Genomic DNA, 20570 nt, shown 5'->3' on the forward strand with positions numbered 1-20570 from the left:
TTACATACTAAAACCTGATATAAATGTCAACGTAAAGAGGTTGACAACCACAAGTTTGAATAAAATACACCCGACATTTTGAATTTGTATTCAAACACAAGGAAATATACAGTTACAAAAGATGAAAAAGTCCATCCAGTTCCACCAACAGGGAAATTGAGTATTTTATATTTTGCAGCTTACCATAGAATTAATAGCTGCATTCATTTATTTAGGCTATTCAAATTATTTAAAGGAACACGTTCATGCTAAAGGTTTTGGTACCATGCAGGTAAATCACATTTAGCCACCTCCTAAAAAGGTTAACATTGGAATTCAAATTCCTTTTTATTTTTTAGGCATTTGCTTGTGGTAGATTTGCTGTGCTGTTTTTCAGATGCTACATGGTTTGTCACTCAAACTGCCTACATAGACTTGTGTTGGAACTACTTTTTCTGCTTTTTGCATTTCTGGAGCACTGGAAGTGTGAAAATACACATTATTTTGCAAATATTTACACAAGCATTTGCAAATGGCTAAAAAAAAAACCTAGCAGTCACCAATGCAGTCTAAGAGTGCTAAACCCCACTTTTTTATTACTGTTAATATAAGCATTCCCTAAAACACATCCATATCCTTTCAGTGATTGCACAGCATTGTATTAGGATGTGAACCTAGTGATTGACTGTATCTGTATCTAAAGTACCGATAGCTGTTTAAACATTGAGCACTAATGAGAAAAACACAAATTGTCTGACCGCAATGTTAAAAATAAAATAAAAATGTGGTTCTTGCACTGCTACACCAAATGATCATTAGAGAACTGATGTTTTTCTACTTTCGAAAAGTGATGTTTTTGTAAGATCTAACCAACTTCTTTTACACTGATGCATAATATTAAAGTGAACTAGTCATAGCTAAACTTTTTCAAGTATCTGAATATGCATTTTCCTGTTATTATGATTGTGCAGGCCTACTCATAAAATATATACATTTGTTCTTTTGTTGACCTTTCCTGTGTCGAGTCAGGACAGAACAAAGGTTATCTGAAGCATGGGTTGTCCAGTTCCTCCCACAGTCTTTATATTTTAAAAGGTATGGTCTTTAAGTATTAGCTTGAAATTTGTACTGAAACCATAGAGTTTTTCTAATGTAAAAGATTGATTTTGCTTTATTGATCCTGGTTTCTTTTTATGGACCAGCAATAAATGAGAGCCATAAAAACAGGCCTGAAACACTCTTGGCCAAACAGTTTGTGGACAGACTACACACATGGCGAAAAGGCAATTTAAAGCCATTTAATTAACAGAAACCACTTTTACTGAACAGATAGTGGAGAAATGCCAAGATAGTAAAAGCCTTTGACACATATTGTCTAAGTGAATGACAGTATTTAGGAATGTAACACTTAACTTTTCCACACCCTTCTTTATAGAAGTCATTCATTTAAAGCCCAGAATGATGACAGCCTTGTACAGCTCCTTTTTTCACACCTTTGCTTTGTGATTCCTTATCTCAAAGATTGTAGAGTGTATTTAGACATAATGGCCTAATAGAGGCTTTTACTAGTGTAAAACAATGTTTTATATATCTCACACTTTTAAAGCCATCTAAACAATCTGGTAGAGCTGTTCAGATAAGGGTAGTAGGCTCCGTGTTCCTGTTTAAAACATCTAGACAGATTATTTTTGTACAATATGAAATGAGAAAACTTGTGAAAATGTCTTTCTTATTACAGAATTAAGTACGCTTCAGTGGTTGAAGGCACCACAAGCATTGAGAGCAGGCCTTGCTAGAATGGATGAAGAAGGCCTGGTGGTGGAAAAAAAAATTGTATGAGAAGATTTTACAAATTCAGTACTGTATCAAGGAATGCAAAGGTCATGTATATATACCTCCCAAATATCATGGATTTCACAGCACTGTCCAAGGTTTTCAACAAGTCTTGGTGTCTGCAGGTCCAGGAAGTGTTCCACTGCTATGTACTGGAACAATTGGCTCACCAATGAATGTCTGCAGTTAGAACCACTCCAGGTTCTGCACTTTTCCTGACCAGTAAATAGAGATAGACCAAGCAGATGATATTCTGTGAAATCTGGATTTGGAGTTTCCACTGCCACTTAGCTGCCTTAGCCAGTGTTCTTCCCAGCCCCTTTTAGCTGGGTGCACCACCTGGCACTTTTTGGTAACCACCCGGCTGTTTTTGGGTGGTTATTGAAAAGTTAGGTCACAATGCCACGGCTGCCTCTCGCCTACAAATTACTTCCCACCAGGCTTACAAACATTTCTGGGCTAAACACTGGCCCTAGCAATTGCCTTTATCATAGGATTCACTATAGGACTTGACCACTTGCTGTTAGATTCCTTTGTGCATCTCTTCTGAAATATTTACAATATAACTAAGGGGTGCAAAAAAAATACAGCTATTTAATGTCTTCCATAAATTCTCTTCCAGCTGCCATAACTATATAAAACACTAACCTGCCAGTATTATTGTCTGTTCCTTGCTAGTATCTGCTGCTAACAATTTTTTTTTTGTGAGAGTAGCAACGTCGACTCTCATTGAGTGAGACCTTTTTTCTTATGCATTTTGTACATCCAAGACAGCAGTCCTATAGGCTATAGGTGGTGGACTGGCAGTATTAGTGGCATCGTAGGGTCTATATACAGCTACAAAATACGGTAACTTTTCTTCACAAAGTGGAAGCAATGTTTTTATGAGAGGTCAAATCCGCTTTAAATAGACAACTTTAATCATGGGAATGAAAGGGGATTTTTACCTATTGACTGCCCTTACAAACCCTGTTTTCTGTACATGTGTTTATTGTAAGTGCCAGGAATGAATTTATGAAATATGAAAGCTTGTTTTCAAAAAAACAAAAAAAAAACAAAACACATACAGGCATGAAACACACATTAAATATAGTTATTACAGCACCATTTAAACATGTTCTCACAAAGCATTTTCTGTTCTTATCTTTACTGTAAATATGCCAAGGAAGGGTGGCCACACAGCCACTAAAAAGTAAACCCATAAATCTGGCGGGCAGATGAATAAATTATACGCCACACCTTTGCTGATAGCATTGTTATATTCCATTCATAGGAAGTTACACAGCAGAATCGTTTGCAAAACTATTATGGTCCCTTCAAGGGATATTAAACAGAGACTCCACAACCAAACTTTGGAAGGAAACACCACTCATGCACATTTGTGACTGTTTGGACATTAGTAAGTCCCAGCCATTGTTCGATTTAAGTGCGGCATTTTTCAGTGCAAGTGACCAGTATATTATTTATGATGAACAGTGTGTGGGAAATTCCTGTGCACAGTATGTGGTAAGAGAAAGTTCTTGTTCAATTTGTGAAAGTTTACATGCTTGGGAAAGCCCTGCAGCGGAGGTGAAGAACGCTAACACAGTGAAGGAATTAAGTAATTACAGACACAGAGGGGACTCCTGCATAGGAAAACAAGATCAAAGGATTATTAGGTTGTGAGAAGTCAGAATGAATAAGCTGAGTAGCAATATTTATCAGGTTGTTAATTATGCAGCACAAGATCTGGTTCAAGCAACACTTGGGGCACCAACAGAAAGGTCTCCACTTTAGGTCGCTTTGAAGTAGGTTAGGTATTTACATGCCATGCTTTGATGTGTTAATATATACTAGTACATCAGAACAAGATACCTTCAAAAACCTTTGCATGTCAGGGCTGCTGAAAAATTACACAGTGCTGAAGGTCAATTAATAAACTGCATTTTTATATCCTAATGATAAATAAAAATGGAGCAGATGTCAGTCACCATTACATTACAAATGGCCTTACCTATAAGCTAAAAGTTGGGCATGTACTTATTATGCAAACATATCAAACATTTTTTCACCTTTTAGATATCCACTAAAATCCACATTTTTAGAAGCTACCCATACACATATTATTTTTGTCCTCTATTATAAAATTGGTCACCCCCAACAATCCTTTCTAAATCCTACATGCCTGGACAAGGAATTCTTGTCCCCTCCACAAAAAAAGGCATAATTGGGGCGTGTTATTACATCGGGATGTGTATTTTTCTGGGCAAGATCTCCTAGCGGACAGATATGGGTACACACCTTCAGCAAAAGACTTAAAAGCCAGTGGATCTAAAATTCAATTTTTATTTTACACCATAAACATTGAGTTGCATTTTGTACTGTACATCACTGACAAGAAGAAAAAGAAGAAAGTTCTACAACACATTTATACTTGTCCAGGCATGGGTTGTAAATCCATGTGCTGGTAAAATGGAATTCCTTTTCTTTTTCATACTATGAATACAGAATAGCTCCTTGCATGAAATGAGTGATATGTTTCAAAACGTTACTGATAAATGACATTTGTAGAATCTAAATGTAAATCTGATTGATGTGGAGAATTACAGATATTTTGTATTAAATAATTAGGAACTCTCAACAAAACAGCATTACTTTTCAAGTACATATGTAATGTAAAAAATAGCATCACTTTATAATTATAACAGAAATGAGTGGTAAAATGATGATGCTATGTCAACCAACTGACGATTTTGGTTAGGTTGATTCAGTAAATAAATTAGTTCAGCCATGTAATCAATTTTCATTTAGGACATTTGTGTTGTATAAAAACCTCATGGTGAATAAGAATGAAATTTCCTCAAATGTCTCATCATTTTTAATGCAACTGCCATTCTTTTGTTTTCAATCCAATCTTCCAATAAGATGTAATAAAACGGTCACTGTGACCTAAAGGATTTGTTGCTATCTTCCACAGGATATCTTTAGAGCTCTTGTGGAGACCATGCCTTGACATGTCAAAGCTGTTTTGGTGACACAAGGGGGACCTACGCAATCTTAGGCTGGTGATTTTAATGTTTTGGCTGACCAGTATAAAATTTATGGGATTTTCCTGTGTGATTCTACCTTTATTGACATTTTTTGTACTATTCCTTTTGATATCTGTAAAATAAGATTGATGAAATACATTGTGAACAATTTTAGTCCTACATTTCTTACCGTAAAAGCTAAAAAATGAATTTTTCCATTATACCCCTTTCCACCTCACGAAAACATAATGAAAGCTAAAAAATACGTTATTACACGGTGGCTATTATTTGAATTCCGTCATTCATCTTCTTTCCTTCTTCTGCCTCATCAGCTTTTTGCTTTCCTCTCGTCTTCTTTTATTGACTGGGTTCCTTGGATCATATATCTCAAACGTGTCCTCATCTTGCATGTTGGCATCTTTTACCTTCCGACTCTTCTCATCAAACTGAAGTACATGAGACATCCTGATAGAAGACATTGATATATATATAAACATATGGAAAGTGCATGGAACAGATTCCATTATCATTAGGCTAACAATCATATAAAAATGATAAAGCACAGTGTATGATAGCGGATACAGGATGCTGTAAATTAAGATGACGGGGTGGTTATCTGTGTCCTGTTAGTGGATCTAGGATTGGAAAATAAAATGTGCTAGATAATCCTAAACACCTATGGGGAAACTAAAGTTTACATAGGTAGATTTGGCCCAAGTACATAGTATACTGAACTTTGGCACCTTCATAAATCTGCTGGGTTAACGGAATCTATTAAACAGTGAAATGTTTTGTGTTTTCCCATAGGAGCTATTGAAAGGCAAACAAGGTAAATGGAATTTCATTTTGCAAACCAAAAAAAGAGCACACAGAGACAGTCTAAGAAAATACAATACAATTATTTAAACTATAAATACACTGAACATACTAGCATTTAAATAATAAGGATTTTCTACTGAAATTTACAAGACTTGTCAATGAGACTTTATAAAGCTTTATAACCAAAGGTTTGCCTAAAGGAAGAGTGGCACTTGCCATTATCTCCAAAGCAATTAGGATATGAAAATGCTTGCTTACATTATGGACATGATGGTAAAATGCTCTTGGTCAGAGTATCTTTTCCTGTTATCAGACCAGAGATTTTTACTGGTATATACAGTACAGTATATAAATGCAGTATTTGTATAGGCCTAAATGTACCCAATAAAGCTCTTTCTAACCCTTTACAGTATGTTCTACAATTGTTAAATTTCTTTACTTTGTTTCTGTATCAGGAGACACCTTGTATCACTCCTTGTGACATCACCAGGCTTATTTTTGCAGGGGTTTGTACCGGGAGAATAAAAAACAAATATAAGGATTAGTAAACTGCAGAATATTACATTATATTTTTGTTCTGGGGTTAAAGCAGACCTAAGCTAATTTACCTTAAATAAAAGGGTAGAGAACCCTTTTACATAAGGTAAAAACTGTTTTTTTTTTTTTTAGAAGGGGGGGGGGGTAAAAGCTTTTTAAAAAAAAAAAAGGGGATAAAGCCCCTTTCCCTTCTGCATTTATTGTCACAGAAGACAAAATGGGAAGGCAGGGCCTCCTGGGACACATGTCATGCATCCCGGGAAGGTTCTGGCTGCTCTGATATCGGGCATGCGCAGAAGGAGCTTTTTCTTCAACGGGGAGGGGGTAATGCCATCTTACACCCTATTCTTTTGCCTTATGCCTACGTCCCCCGATCTCACACTAAACCAGCGTGAGATCGGGGGACGTAGGCATAAGGCAAAAGAATAGGGTATAAGATCGCGGCGTCCCGCTGCGTCTGGACAAATGGGGATTCCAGAATGACACAGGAAACCAGAGAGATCGATGGATCTGCGAATATAAAGGTGAATGAGGTTTTTTTTTTTTTTTTAACCCCCCCCCTAGCAGTAATCCTGGCTCAGGGTGGATTTTCCATGCAAAAAGTGGTAATCCTGAGTCACACTCGGGGTCGCTTTAAACTTAAAAAAAAAACCTACTTACCTTGCTCCATTGGCATCCCCCGTTGTCCTGCTGGCCCACGCAGGTCCTGGGGACACGTCCTTCCTCTTTGCTCTTCAGCCGCGAACTGCAGAGATGATCTCCGGGGTTTCCCGGTGATGTTGGTGCATGCGTCTGTGGATTGGTGGGAAATTCAAATAATTTTGTATTGGATTCAATACAAAATAGCTGTATTGAGTCCAATACAAAGATATCTTGATATAATATATATATTATATTATACATCCTACTATATAGTTATATTGGACACATGACTGTTTTGTTTTTTTTAACAGAATTTTGTGTTTTTTATTTAAAGTTTATTATTAGGTTTATTAAATATTGGACATATTTTGGTGAATTATGCCTAAAAATTATAGCCTACAATGTAAAATAAACTTCCGTGCAAAAAAAGTTACGCTTTTTGCATGGAAATACCGAGAGAATTAGAACGCTAGAGGGGTTAAATAATCTCTAAAGTGGAACTAAAGTTTAAAAATCCACTTTAAAAATTTGAGATCAGACAGGGTTTGATTGCAAAAAGGGCGATGTCCCTTCTGGAATAAGAATTCTTATCTGCCTGATTGCCGCATCTTCCTTCAAAATCTGCTGAGCTATGCATGTGCATCTTATTATTGGTTGCCAAGATTGGTTGCAAATTCAGGCTTGCCCTGCAGGTGCCAGGACTGAATGAACGTCCACATGCCTGTATGGGTGATACATCATCCTGGCCCAGCCATTCAAGAAGGCTAAAGATCAGAATGAGGAGAAGAATGAAAAAAATGTCGGCACTCACTAAGGAATGGAGACAGGTAAATATATACACTGGGTTTAGTTCCGATTTCATAGGTAATATTACATGTTACATGAGGTCTCACACACATGTTTGGATTGAACAGAGACTATTTTTAAGTTCTACTACATGTAACATTTTAGTTACTACTGAAATTGCAGCTCTGCACAGATGCTAGTTGCAGTTAAACATAGGAAACATTTTGGAAAATACCTATATCAAAAATATCAAAATCTAAAATTAGGAAAGCATTGTGTACTGAGAAAAAAAATTAGGTTTTCTGCTTAAACATTGGGGGTTGCAAAATCTTCAACCAGGAGGAATAATTTAAAGATGATCTGGAAAAGAACAATGTCTATAAAAGCCACACAATTATCACCGAAATGTGTCCTAATTGGTATTTGTTTTGGTTAAACAAAGGCTGAAAAATTAGCTGGGTTTTAGCTGGGAGGTTTACTTTGGCTTGGTCACTGTGTCACGTTGCCTGGAATCTTCTCCACTAATCCCTACTGCAGTGACACCTACAAATGAGGCAGAGCTGATCAGCTGCAGGCTTCCTCACTGCGAGGACAGCCAAGAACTCCATCATTACTCTTGCAGATGTTCCTCTGCACCGCTGGGGATTCAATGAATGCTTGAAAACACTCGTTTTCTCAATATTTGTAATTAAAAAAAAAATGATAAAAAAGTATGCACGAGTTTGAAAAAAACAACAGCACATGAAGATGTTTAACAGGTATTATGCAGAGGACTCTTTTTTTATTACTGAATATGTGTTTTAGAATGGATGGGGATTGTAGGAGGTAAGTTTTCACTATGAAAGGGGTTAGTGACACATACAACAAGCCTGTGTTACCCCATTATTATTTACTTTGATCGCAGGTATGGGCTCAATCAATCCTTTTTTTTAACTGTAAAACTAATTAACTTGGAAGAAAAACACACAATATGGGGGAACTTACAAACATCATGCAGACAATGGGCCTGGTTTATTAAAGCTCTTCAAGATTGGGGAAGATAGGGGCACTTTCATAGGAGAATCTGGAGTGGATCTGGTCCAGGATTGAAAACATTTGTCAACTTATAGCAAGAAATCAATTCAAGGTTTGCTGGATCACCCATGTTTACCTGTGATCGTTGGGCATCACATTTGTATAAATCATTTTTCAACCAGGATTACGGGGAACCCTGAAGTTCCTCCAGAAATTGCTAGTGGTTCCTTGAGCAATGAGAGATTTGTGCATCTCAGTTTATCTGACACCAACAATCTTTCTGGCTACCTGTAAGGATAGCAGCATTTCCACTGGCCAGCAATTTAAGGTGCATTCTTCCCACTGACCGCCACAGTAATGTACTTTGAGCTCCTGAAATTTATCCCAAAGGTTCAGATTGAGCAACACTGCTATAAACAATTAGATCATTCTTTAAACATATTCTTGAAAATTACTATTTCAGGACCTTCAACATACAATCTGGATTAATGCTTCTCTAGGTATTTGACATAAAACATTCTGCTACTTAATACATTACTTTTTTTTGTTTCTTGTTTGCTTTCCATATTCTTTGAGATTGCAATCTTGTGTGTACTGGGTCCTAACTGTATATTGTATTTTCCAAATGTATGGCTATGTAAGCATCAGTGTTGTTAAAGCATTTTCTATATAGCCATAGAATTTATTACTGCATGTAAAACATTAAAACCCTTCGTGGTAGACAGTGGTGCCATATAAACAGATGGTACATTAGAGAGGCTGGAAAAGAAACCAATATAAAATAGAAGTCCCAAGATGCAAGTCGTAAAGTGTGCATAACCGAGTCAGGTCAACTGTTTCTTTGGAAAGAATTAGCTCTAGAAATAGCCATTTTGACAAATACAGTACATTAAAAATGTTATGACTTGTATCAAACTGATTGACAAAAGTAATATTTTGAACGTGACAGATCCTCTTTCTGTGCCCAGGTGCTGCCGCCTCACATTGATGCCTTGTTATGCTATTATGTGACTTTGCCAACAATGGTCTCATGCTGAACACTGGCGAGAGCACTGTTTTCCATTAATAGGAAGTCACTTGTGTGAAGATATTATCCTAAACAAACTGAAAAGAGGTTGGCTTCATTTAAACCTGCATTATTTAGGAGAAGAAAAACTTTTGATTTATAACAATGAACAGAACCCCAAGATGTATTTATTGTATACCTAATGTGCAATATTATAATACTTATGGAGTTCTGCCCAGAACTCATACATTTAACATTAACATTTCCTTTTTGTAACAAAACAAACACAATGAATAGTTCCAAGAGCTTTTTTTGTAAATTCTTCATCTGTTTGTCTTTCAACACGTTTGACTCACTAAATTTTTTAAACAAAACAGCTATTGTGATTTTCAGCAAAACCCCTCTGACTTGTACACCTCCATAAATCACAGGTTTCACTGGGCTGAAAGGCAGACAAAACTGCTCAATGGCCAATGAAAATACAAATATACACAAAGTAGAAAATAGTTTGTTTGAAATAGAATATTAACGTGACTAGTAAAGATCACTTCTATACTAGATGCTTTGACCAATTTAAAAAAAGTATTTTTAATGTTGATGTCCAGGCAAAAATTAAAATATGTTTCAGAAATATGTCCACCATACGTTTGCAGCTACACGGTTCAGTACTTTTTAATACTTGGGATCATGAAAATAAAACTCGCCCATTGGGGGTAAAAAAATGTATGCTTATTGTTTCTTAGTCACCCCTTGACCTGTAGTTTGCCAAAAAGGGGCACAAAATTATAACATTAAACCTTTGCTCCCCCCACCCATAAAAAAATGACAGCACTAGACAAAGCAAATGTGCCCTGACTGGAGGAGATTTTTTAATTCTGTATGCTCCTAGGGCAAGTGGTACACAGTTTTGTTTCACGGTCTTAAACATTACCAATCATCATTTTTCACAACTTGATCCAACAAGAGAAAAAGCAGAGCTTTATTTTGACCAATCTAACTGGTCTTAAAATGGACATGACTGGTCTTATTAATAATTACATGACCCAAAAAAAAAGGCTCTAGGCCATTACTGGAAGTTGAACGTGATCTAGAGATACTATTATATTATATAAATATAGGTCTCAGGAGGAAAAAAAGTGTAAAATGCCAAAAGTGCCAATACTCAGAATTTCTTAAAGATTTTTGTATTCCACCGTTATGGTTAAAACAAAATGTATCTTATGTTCCTAGTTACTTGTTCATCCTAAATTATGAAGAATACCTTGGGGCATGATGCCTTCATTTGGCTTTGTGTTGGCAGTTATGTTTTGTTCAAAAAAGAATTATGCGGTTGAAAGAGATAAAGGAAATCAGCAAATAATCCAACCCAACAGGAATTATCACTTTGGTTAGGGTTTACCTAACAGCAAATGCAAACAAACTTTGTAGTTATAATTCCACATGAGAAATATCCATCTGCATCTACTGCCATACGTAATACAGATAAATATACCTATGGTGCACCAATTACTTTAGGTGTAATAATAGAAGCAAATACACTTTACCTCTAAATGCTTGGATTGGTTTCTCTGGCTACATGTACCCCACACCTGCATACAGATTGACAAATATAAATGGGCTGTGTGCTAATATTGGCTACCAGATGCTAACACCTTTTACTTAGGTCTTTAACACCTGTGTAATTATTGTTCTGGGAAAACAAAAAAAATAATTTTGTACATTTTTGTTTGGAGGTTGTCATTTAGGGTGCTGTGAAAGAATTGGGAGTATAACCTTTATTTTCAATACAATAGAAAATGGAGTGAGATTTGAGTGACTCTGTGGTTTGGATTTGACATTAGGTCATTTAGGGTAAAGACAGGTAAAACTTTTCTCCTGACGATATGACACTGACAGACATGTATATGTCCTAGACTGTTGAATTGGCATCACTTTAATTCCCAAAAACTTTTTTTTATTCTTATGATAAAATGTCTGTAAAATTGTTTTGCAGAAGACAGACTTCCAGATGGATCTATTTTGGTTGTGATAATAAAGGAGGAGTGGCATGCTGCCAGGGAACTGAAGCAGAACTACAGCAAAGCATAAAATAGTTGGGATTATATCCTACAACACATTTCCAAAACCACCTGACAGCATAAAGTTCTTACACCTTAGTTTAGTAATGCTTCTGATCAGAGCATTGTCTGTGGATGACATATACGATATGCAACATCTGTACATTCACGAGGAACTATAAACCCCAGAAGATCCATATTTGGTGCCTAATAACTGGAATTCTAATAAATAAAAAAGGGATCACAGATATAAATGACGGTCAGCTAATCTGATCAGTTTTGGTGAAAACTGTTACTTCTACAAGGTATGAGCAAGCACACTCATGATGATCATCTCTTCCCTTCAAGAATACTAAACAAAGCTTGTATTTTTTTTAAATCATATCCTGATTCAGCCAGATAGAATGAGATTATTTTTGGACAAACTGTATTGTTTCTGGGTCATGTCCAATGTTTGTTTTTGAAGAAACAATCCTTTCGTTTGGCCAAATTGCAACTCCACTTCCAACATACACCTTATTCCTATGGCTGGCTTGAAGGGCAACTATCATGGGAGAAAAATGGAGGCTACCTCTTATGACCTACATCTGGAAATGGTAGTTCCTGCAAGTCTAAAATGTAATACTTACTGCAATGACAGCTAATTGTGTACAGTGCTGATCTGCATACTTATTACACATTACACAAAAAGCAATGACTTTTAGCAAGCAATTAACATGCTATTGCTATGCACCCATTCCCAATACAGCCCCTCTCTTTGCAAAATTACTTTGACATCCATGGGGTTGGCCATCTTTGTTCCATCTGGTGTGATTGTACTTTAACCACTGATGGTGTGAAAGCTAAATTGCCAGCCCAAACATTAATGTTGTCTTGGGATGACATTATAGACAGGGAGATATAAACTTAATTTCAGCCCATGCCTTATCAGGTTAGAAAATAATTGTGACATGCACAGCTGATGGCGGGGTGTTTGATCTCTTCACCCCCAGCATGCACCACTCTTGAGTTCAAGCCAATAACACAAAATTTGAATCTATAAGTAGTATGCTTACTAGAAAAGGCATTCAACAATGGGAGTACAGGTCCAGTATAAGTTCTGCTAGTAACACCATAGACAAATTCTTATTGGGAATCAGTAGTTGTTAAATATAATTAATGTTATTGTTCTCCCAGGAATAGCCACACTTTTCCACCAAACTGGATCTGTCAATGGTTATCGGCCCAAACACTGCCTCCAGTGATGGTAATACCCAAGGCTTGACCCAAAACTGACTATTTGGCACTGCATAAGAAGACAATACTTTTAACATTTTGATCATAGTACAGACTTTTTGCTGCCGTTGCAGAATCACTTTGAAGCTTCTCAATATGAAAATACCTTTAGCTCCATACTTTTTGGAAACATTTAGAAAAGATAGGGGGTGCTCCCCAGTGACAGCTGCTCCTTGACACATTTCTTCAGTTTTTAAAAGGTAATTTGACCCTGAGCAAACAAAAAGAAGAATTTAAAGCTCATCTCCAGGCAAAAATTTTGCAGCATCATTGGGGACCAAGTTTCTATTTTGTTAAAAAGAACCTAGGCCACATGATGTATTTAGAGATGGAAGCACAGTGACTCAGTGGTTAGCACTCTGGCCTTTGAAGCACTGAGTCCCAGGTTCGAATCTCAGACCAGGGCACTATCTGAATGGAGTTTGTAGGTTCTCCCAGTGTTCACATGGGTTTCCTCCCACATTCCAAAAACATGCAGTTAGGTAATTGGATTCCTCGCAAAATTGACCTTACACTGTGGTAATGACTATGGTAGGGACATTAGATTGTGAGCCCATTTGAGGGATAGCTAGTGACATGACTATGGACTTTGTACAGCACTGCATAATATGTTGGCGCTATATAAATACTGTGTAATAATGGCACCTAGGCTTTACAGTAGAGAATAGGTATAATAGCTCTGAACAACCCAACTGAGCTTTCTGATCAAATCAGTTAAATACATTTCAGGTGCATGAAAAAAAGAAGTGTGCCCTACATTTGGTTTTCTATAGAAAGCACCTACATTTTAGGTAATAAACGACTGTCCCTAGCCAGTATACCTTTAAGAAGGACCTTTACCTTTTGTGTCAATCAGTGGTCTCTCTGCAGAAGCAATGTACAGTCATTGAGTACACTGCAAATCAGGACGAAGAGACTTTGTATGCACTGAACAAATATGTCTGCCCCCCATCTACAAGTATAATCACAAATCATGCATAGAAACAAATATTGAAACAAATTCATAAGATTGTTTACATAGCGTTACATAGCAGTGATCTCTTTTACATCATATTGATAATCCCATTATTGTGAGTCTTATAAAATATTCCAGAAAGGAACACTTGTTGCAATGAATTGTTTATAAAAACTTTATTGTACTATCCAACACCACAAGTATCTATATAAACAAAAAGTGAAGGAGAAGAGAAGGTCACGTTTGTATTGGAGGTTTGGAATGGCATCTACGTAAAAGCTTAAAATGAAATCTTTGTGTAATTACTATTATAAGGAAAGTGGCCAGACTAATGACTTCAGACTTTTTTGGTTACAATTCCTAACTCCGTAAATGAAAGAAAGACTGCTTAATTTTGCAGCGTTTGTGTAAACAGCTGTCATATTTCACTTAAAATACAAAAACGCTGCCTAAATCTCATCCATCTCTAAACATTATGTGATCATCGGCTATAAAACCATTTTGCAAGGCGTTGGTGCAATCTGCAATTATCACTATGAGCTGACAGATAGGGTTACCCTTCCATCACACTTATTTAAACCAACTGTTTGTTTTTCTTCCCCCAACCCCCCTTTTTGCTGCCTGAGGAGTGAAAGGAGTCAGTTCCTTTGAGGCAGGTTTTAGACACAGGCTGAATAACTTACATTTTCAGTCCAGACTTGATTTCCAGTGTCTGACCTGTAATGACCCAGGTTCCCTCAGTGAGTCTCAACAGCTACTTAATATATCATATTTTATTTTCAGGTTTTATAGCAGCTCTTTGTGGACAGCTTCAGCTCACATTCTTTACTGTGTTTGGGTTTTCTGACAGTCTGGGGAGGACAGAAGGAAGCCGATTGTGATGGAGCTCAACTTGTAAAAGTGATAAATGAACGACTGCCGAAAGCACTGGGAGCAAACGACCTTAGATGGAACGGTGGCTAGGATCCAGAAGGAATTACAGGGGCATTATAAAGAAAAATTTGGATAAAAAAAAAAAAAAACACAAAAGAGTGAGATGTGCAAGTTCTGTCTGTTATGACCATTGCTAAAGTGAACCTGTAATCTTTAGAGAAACAAAATGACCATTTTAGGATAAAGTATTTTTTGGCCTATACACTGCTAATGACATTATTTTATTATACCTTTGATGATACCTGCTTTCTACTTGACTTTTTTGTCTTGGGGCTGATCTAAGAGTGCTTTGAATTTATGAAATTCAAAAATTCATACTAAAATTGATAATGCATGTCAAATGCATGCTGCCATTACCTGCCACTTTATTTGGGTTTTTGCCATCTCTAAAAATCGTGATGTATTTCTTTTTTACTACATGGCTGGAAAAGCCCTACCTTCCACCTACTCAGCTTTAATAGGTGGGAAAAATGAGTTCACACACATCACATGGCTGCTGCACAGGGGTGACATGCACCAGGAGGAATTGTTAGTTACTAAAGTGGGAATGGGAAGGGCACGCTATTCACCTGCATCACTTGATAGGTAACATAAAGCCACCAATAGCAACCAGTAACACCAAAACATTATGAGGGAAGCATGATAACCACACCTGTCATAGACCAGAGTGTATGTATGCCCAGGATCACTGAACCAAAAAGGAAGGGGCCATGTGGTTCAGGTCATAAGGGAGCAAGGTAGGTGAAATGCAAAAAGAACCCATACCACATGATGTATTTACAGATGGAAGCACAGTGGCTCAGAGGTTAGCACTCTGTCCTTTGCAGCAGCAGTCCCAGGTTCGAATCTCGGTCCAGGGCAAACATATTTGAATGCATACAGTAATAAAGAGTAACAAAATGAAGTTAAAAAAAAGTGAAGGGGGTCTGAAAATTTTTTGAAGCCACTGTGTATAATATATATATATATATATATATATATATATATATATATATATATATATATATTAGACTGAAGTCCTTCCTTAGATATTCTTTAAAAACAGTCAATAGTATAGTAAAATTTAAAGTTATCATTGAGCGCTTTTTATAATTAGGGTGAACAGAATCAACCAAAAATAAAATGAATAGTCATCTGGGTAAATCAAATCTGCTTTAAAGGGGAACTAAAAAAAAAACTCACACCTTTGCTACCACTGATCCGTCAACCCCTTCGGAGGTTTCCTGGATCGGATCCTAAGTTGTCTGGTAATCCACCTTCATCCCGGAATGGAGGAGGGGTGGGGTGCTGCCATCTTTGTTCCCCTTCTTTCGCCTTCTGCCTACATCACCCGATCTTCCACTGTGCAGGTGTGCAATTCGGTGACATAGCTACTGTAAAAGGTGGAAAAAAGAGCGCCGATCTTACTGCGCATGCGTGAGATCAGCAGTTTTTTTTCCATTGAAGAAAAAGCTCCTTTTGCACATGCCTAAGATCCCAGGAGGCTCTGTGCTCCCATTCAGTTTACCCCCCCCCCCCAAAAAAAAGGGAAGGTATTTGTTACCCCACATAAAAGGAATGTCTACCCTTTTTTGTAAAGTATTATTACTGGTGATAAGTCCACTTTAAGTAGACCTGTGCTAAGAAATGTGAGAATTCACTTTACCTTAGCCCTTTCTTAACAGCATATGCTTACCTTACCTTTACCACATGCTGCTCTGTTTGGACACTGGGCAAAGAAAAATCTTGTTTAAGCTACAATTCACCATGGCGTACACAAGGCACTACGATTTGTGATGGGGAAATGGATGTCTGTCATCGAGGACTAATCTTAACAGAAAATGTTCCGACTGTGAGACTTCACAGATCATCAGCACCAACCAAAAAATGCACTTACTGCTTTCAAAGCAGGTTATTACATTGCGCATTGAAGCACATGATATTAATCATGTAAATGACATCATCCATGAGCATTAGGCTTCATGCACAAAACTTTAATACATGAAAAGATCACCAGTATAGCATGTCTATACAATTGCTCAATGTAAATTGATTGTTTTCATCTCCATAAAATAAACCTGTTGAGGCAGATTTTTAAAAGTTGCTGGCAAAACACTAAATTGTATAAAGATTTACTTCAATTATCCATTCATGTGAAAAGCAAATCCCTGTTTACTTATTTCATCTGCACATGATTGGATAATTAAAGTAAATCTTCACACAAACTATTGTGAACATTCCTAATAAGCCCAATTGTGCCTGACAGGTAAGATGTAGCTATCCAGGGTTTTCTTTTTGCTGGATCCCCCTGAACCCTTGTGTGTCCATTATTTAGCATAACTGTGCATGTAATGTCATATAATTTTTTCATCAATGTTTTTTTTTTTTAATTTTGTATGCTATTTTATCAGGTTGTAAGCTCTTCTGGGCAGGGTCCTCCCCTCCTCCTGTGTCACTGTCTGTATCTGTATGTCATTTGCAACCCCTATTTATTGTGCAGCGCTGCGTAATATGTTGGTGCTATATAAATACTGTTTAATATTAATAATAACAGCAGCATTTCCTAAACATACTTTTGACCCGTCTTTGGATTGCTGAAGTGCTATAAATCTAAAAATTGGTAGTGGCCGATTGGTGAAAAAAAAAACAAAAGTGACGGATGCTGCTATCACTATCCAACTAGTCTTGACCAATGCATTACTTTGGCTGCAGTGGAGCAGCACACATTTTCAGCACTTTTTAGAGTATCTTGACGGTTGTCTACATAAGAAAATTGGCTGAACAGAATTACAAATTTTTTTAAAGAACAAAAGTTCATATATGTATATAACTGGGTCTGTATCTGTCCCTTCTTCTTTGCTCCTTCTATAGACATACACACATATATGTGTACTATATACTGTGATAAAGGGCTGCAGTTGCTTCTCATTGCAAAAATCCAAATCAAAGTTACCAAGTAAAAAATGTGTGGAAGGGGCATAGTTGGAAATGGGCAAGCTGTAATTACAGTTATCCTTTGAAGCATAGCGTTAAGGTGCGTACACACTTCCAATTTTTATCGTTCCAATCGAACGACGAACGATCGGTTGGGCAAAAAATCGTTCGTAAAAAAGTAACCAACGACGCCGACGAACGAGGAAAGTCGCTGGAAACGAACGACCGGACCGGCGGATCGGATTGGACGACGATCGTTGAACATCGTTCGTGTGTACGGTCGTTCGTTGATCGTCCATGGGCTGAGCATGCGTGATGAACGAACGTCCGTTCACTTTCCTGTCGTGCACATAGTTTCTCTATCGCTTAAACGATCGTATCTATTGTGTGTACAATATCTACGAACGATCGTGTCGTTACCTCTATGTGCAGTATCGGTGCTATACGATCGTTCATATATATCGTGCAGGAACGTTCGTTGTTCGTTTTCCGACGATAATAATTGGAAGTGTTTACGTAGCTTTACTTACACACAGAAATACTTGCTTACCCAAAACGAATGTAAAAGATACCAGGGATACAGAGATCTGGCCACTGTAGCCAAAGGCCGTCAATATCATGCTGGTAGTTATCAACAAGTGATGCCATACCCTGATAAAAGGGGGCAGAGCAGTCACAAGCTTTGGCTGTGAGGTTGGAAGTTCCTTCCCAACTAGCAGAATCCCCACCCCTGCCCACCAGATGCCCCACCTCACATCTCCATTCCTAGCTTTATAGGGTAGACATGCAACACTATTAAGCTGCGTACACACGGCAAATTTTTCTCGCCCGATAATCGGTATCGGCCAATTATCGGGCGAAAATCTGCCGTGTGTACAGTCGGTCGTCGTCCATCGTCCGACGACCGTCCTGGCGGATCCATGGACGATGGACGACGACCGATCCTAATGAAAGGGAAGGGGAGAGCGCGCAGCAGGGTGCCGCTCCGTCGCTCTCCCCCTCCCCTCTCCATAGAGCATGAACGGTGCTGTATGTACAGCATCGTTCATGCATCGTGCAGTCTTTTCTCGTTGGAAAGGATCGTGAAAGATCCTTTCCAACTAGAAAAATTGCAGGTGTGTACGCAGCTTTAGTGTTGTTTACAAGTACAAGCCTGGCTTGAAAGGGAACTAAAGCCCCATACCAGTCCGATTACTGCCACTGGAAACAACCTTTTGTGATCATTTGCGGTGACAGATGAACAAACAAGGAGTGTACTGTTCTATGTAGAGGGTAGGAGGAGAAGGATGAGTGCGCAGCACCTTGCTGTGCCCTTGTCCATTGGAAAATGCAGCAGTTGTTCCTCAATCTGTCAGGACAAGTGTCAAATATGATACATGAGATGACTTTGGCTGTTTGTCTCAGGCAACAATCATCTGAAGTGTGTATCCAGACATCCAAGGTACGGGGTCATTAATTTAGATTTTTGATGCCCTTTAGTGGGGAAATTGATAACTGTATTTGTGTGAATAAGTACAGGTAACCTAAAGGGTATTCAGCAGCAACTATCACCAACAAGAATCATCTAATCAAAAAAAAATCTAAGTAATTGGACAAATGTATGACTTCAGAAGGCAATAACCCCTTGAAGCTGAAGAGAGAGAAAGAGGTTAAAAAATAAAAAAATTATATAGAAACATTTGAGAACTGTGCATATTTTTGTCTTATATACAAATTAAACATTACAATAAACATTCTAAGTCTGAACAGAACGCAGCGTTGAATGTGCTACCGCAGTGTTTTTCCCTCACCCCAAGGAAAATAACTAGAAGAGTCTATTGGGCAACAGTTTCCATAGACTTTTGGTATAAGAGTGAAAAGTAAAGCCATATGTTCCAGGATTAACAGTCTGCAATAAATGCATCTCTCTTTCAGACAAGCTTTTTGCTTATTACAAATCACAGAAAGCACATAAAACTTTAAGCTGCATTTTCCTAATTCAATTACATGCTTACAGCTTTTAGGCCCTTTCCTAAACTTTCAGTGACAGAGTAAAGCAGCCAGCCCCGGTTTAAAGTGAGACTTCAGACTTGCAGATGTCTGGTTTATTCAAAGTAGCATGAATAGGGTTCTTTTTTATGTTAGTCGGTGACTATGGTGCATGGATAGACCTGTAATTGTACTGGAAATTAGTACTGAGAACTACATATATCATCAGAGACACTTTAGGAAATTCTAAGGGTCCATTCACACCAAAACAAGGTGCTCTACAACATTTATTTGAATGGGCTGTCAACACAGGAATGCACAATTCTTTTTAAAATAATGTGTTGTGGTGCGCTGTAACACAGGTGCATTGTCAATGCATTGCAGATATACATTGAGGTGCTGCTGATAATGGAGGGAACCGCACTGCAACAAACATATACAGTGCATTTTCTTGTATTACTCTCACAAGTGTTATAATGCACATTGGGGTGTGAATAAGCCCTACTATACAGGTAAATGTTCTATTGCACAAGAACATATTAATTCCAAATCCAATTATGTTCATCTTTCCACAAAAAATGAATTCAGATAAAAATCAAAATAGGTTGTAAAATGTGGTGTCTTGCCTATATATGTGAATTACTTGCATTGGTTTGGTGGTAAGCCTTTCATTGCAGTTTTTCAAAAGGCTCTTTTTGCACATGCACATTTAAATCAGAGATATCACCTTTTTTTTTTACTTTACATAGAGGTGTGAATATACTTCCTATATAAAGTTAAAATGTGCCGTTTTGTTTTTTTGCGTTAATTGCAAAGCCACAGCGGTAAAGTCTGAATGGAAGCGC

The 20570-nt window shown here is 37.5% G+C and overlaps 1 protein-coding gene across 3 annotated transcripts in view; it reads right to left on the bottom strand.

Annotated features, from left to right (window-relative positions):
- Window positions 1-20570, bottom strand: part of CWC27 (CWC27 spliceosome associated cyclophilin) — a 237247-nt gene that overhangs the window by 141723 nt on the left and 74954 nt on the right. Inside the window, exon 14 of one of the 3 annotated variants that reach the window (XM_072416359.1) lies at window positions 4118-5285. The exons of the other annotated variants lie outside the window; for them this stretch is intronic. Within the exon in view, the coding sequence (XP_072272460.1) occupies window positions 5123-5285 (163 nt within the window). The 3' untranslated portion in view covers window positions 4118-5122. Of the gene's footprint in view, window positions 1-4117; window positions 5286-20570 lie in introns of those variants that run through there. 3 annotated transcript variants of the gene reach the window in all.

Source organism: Pyxicephalus adspersus, chromosome 6 (genome assembly GCF_032062135.1).
Source record: "Pyxicephalus adspersus chromosome 6, UCB_Pads_2.0, whole genome shotgun sequence".
Classification (NCBI taxonomy): domain Eukaryota; kingdom Metazoa; phylum Chordata; class Amphibia; order Anura; family Pyxicephalidae; genus Pyxicephalus; species Pyxicephalus adspersus.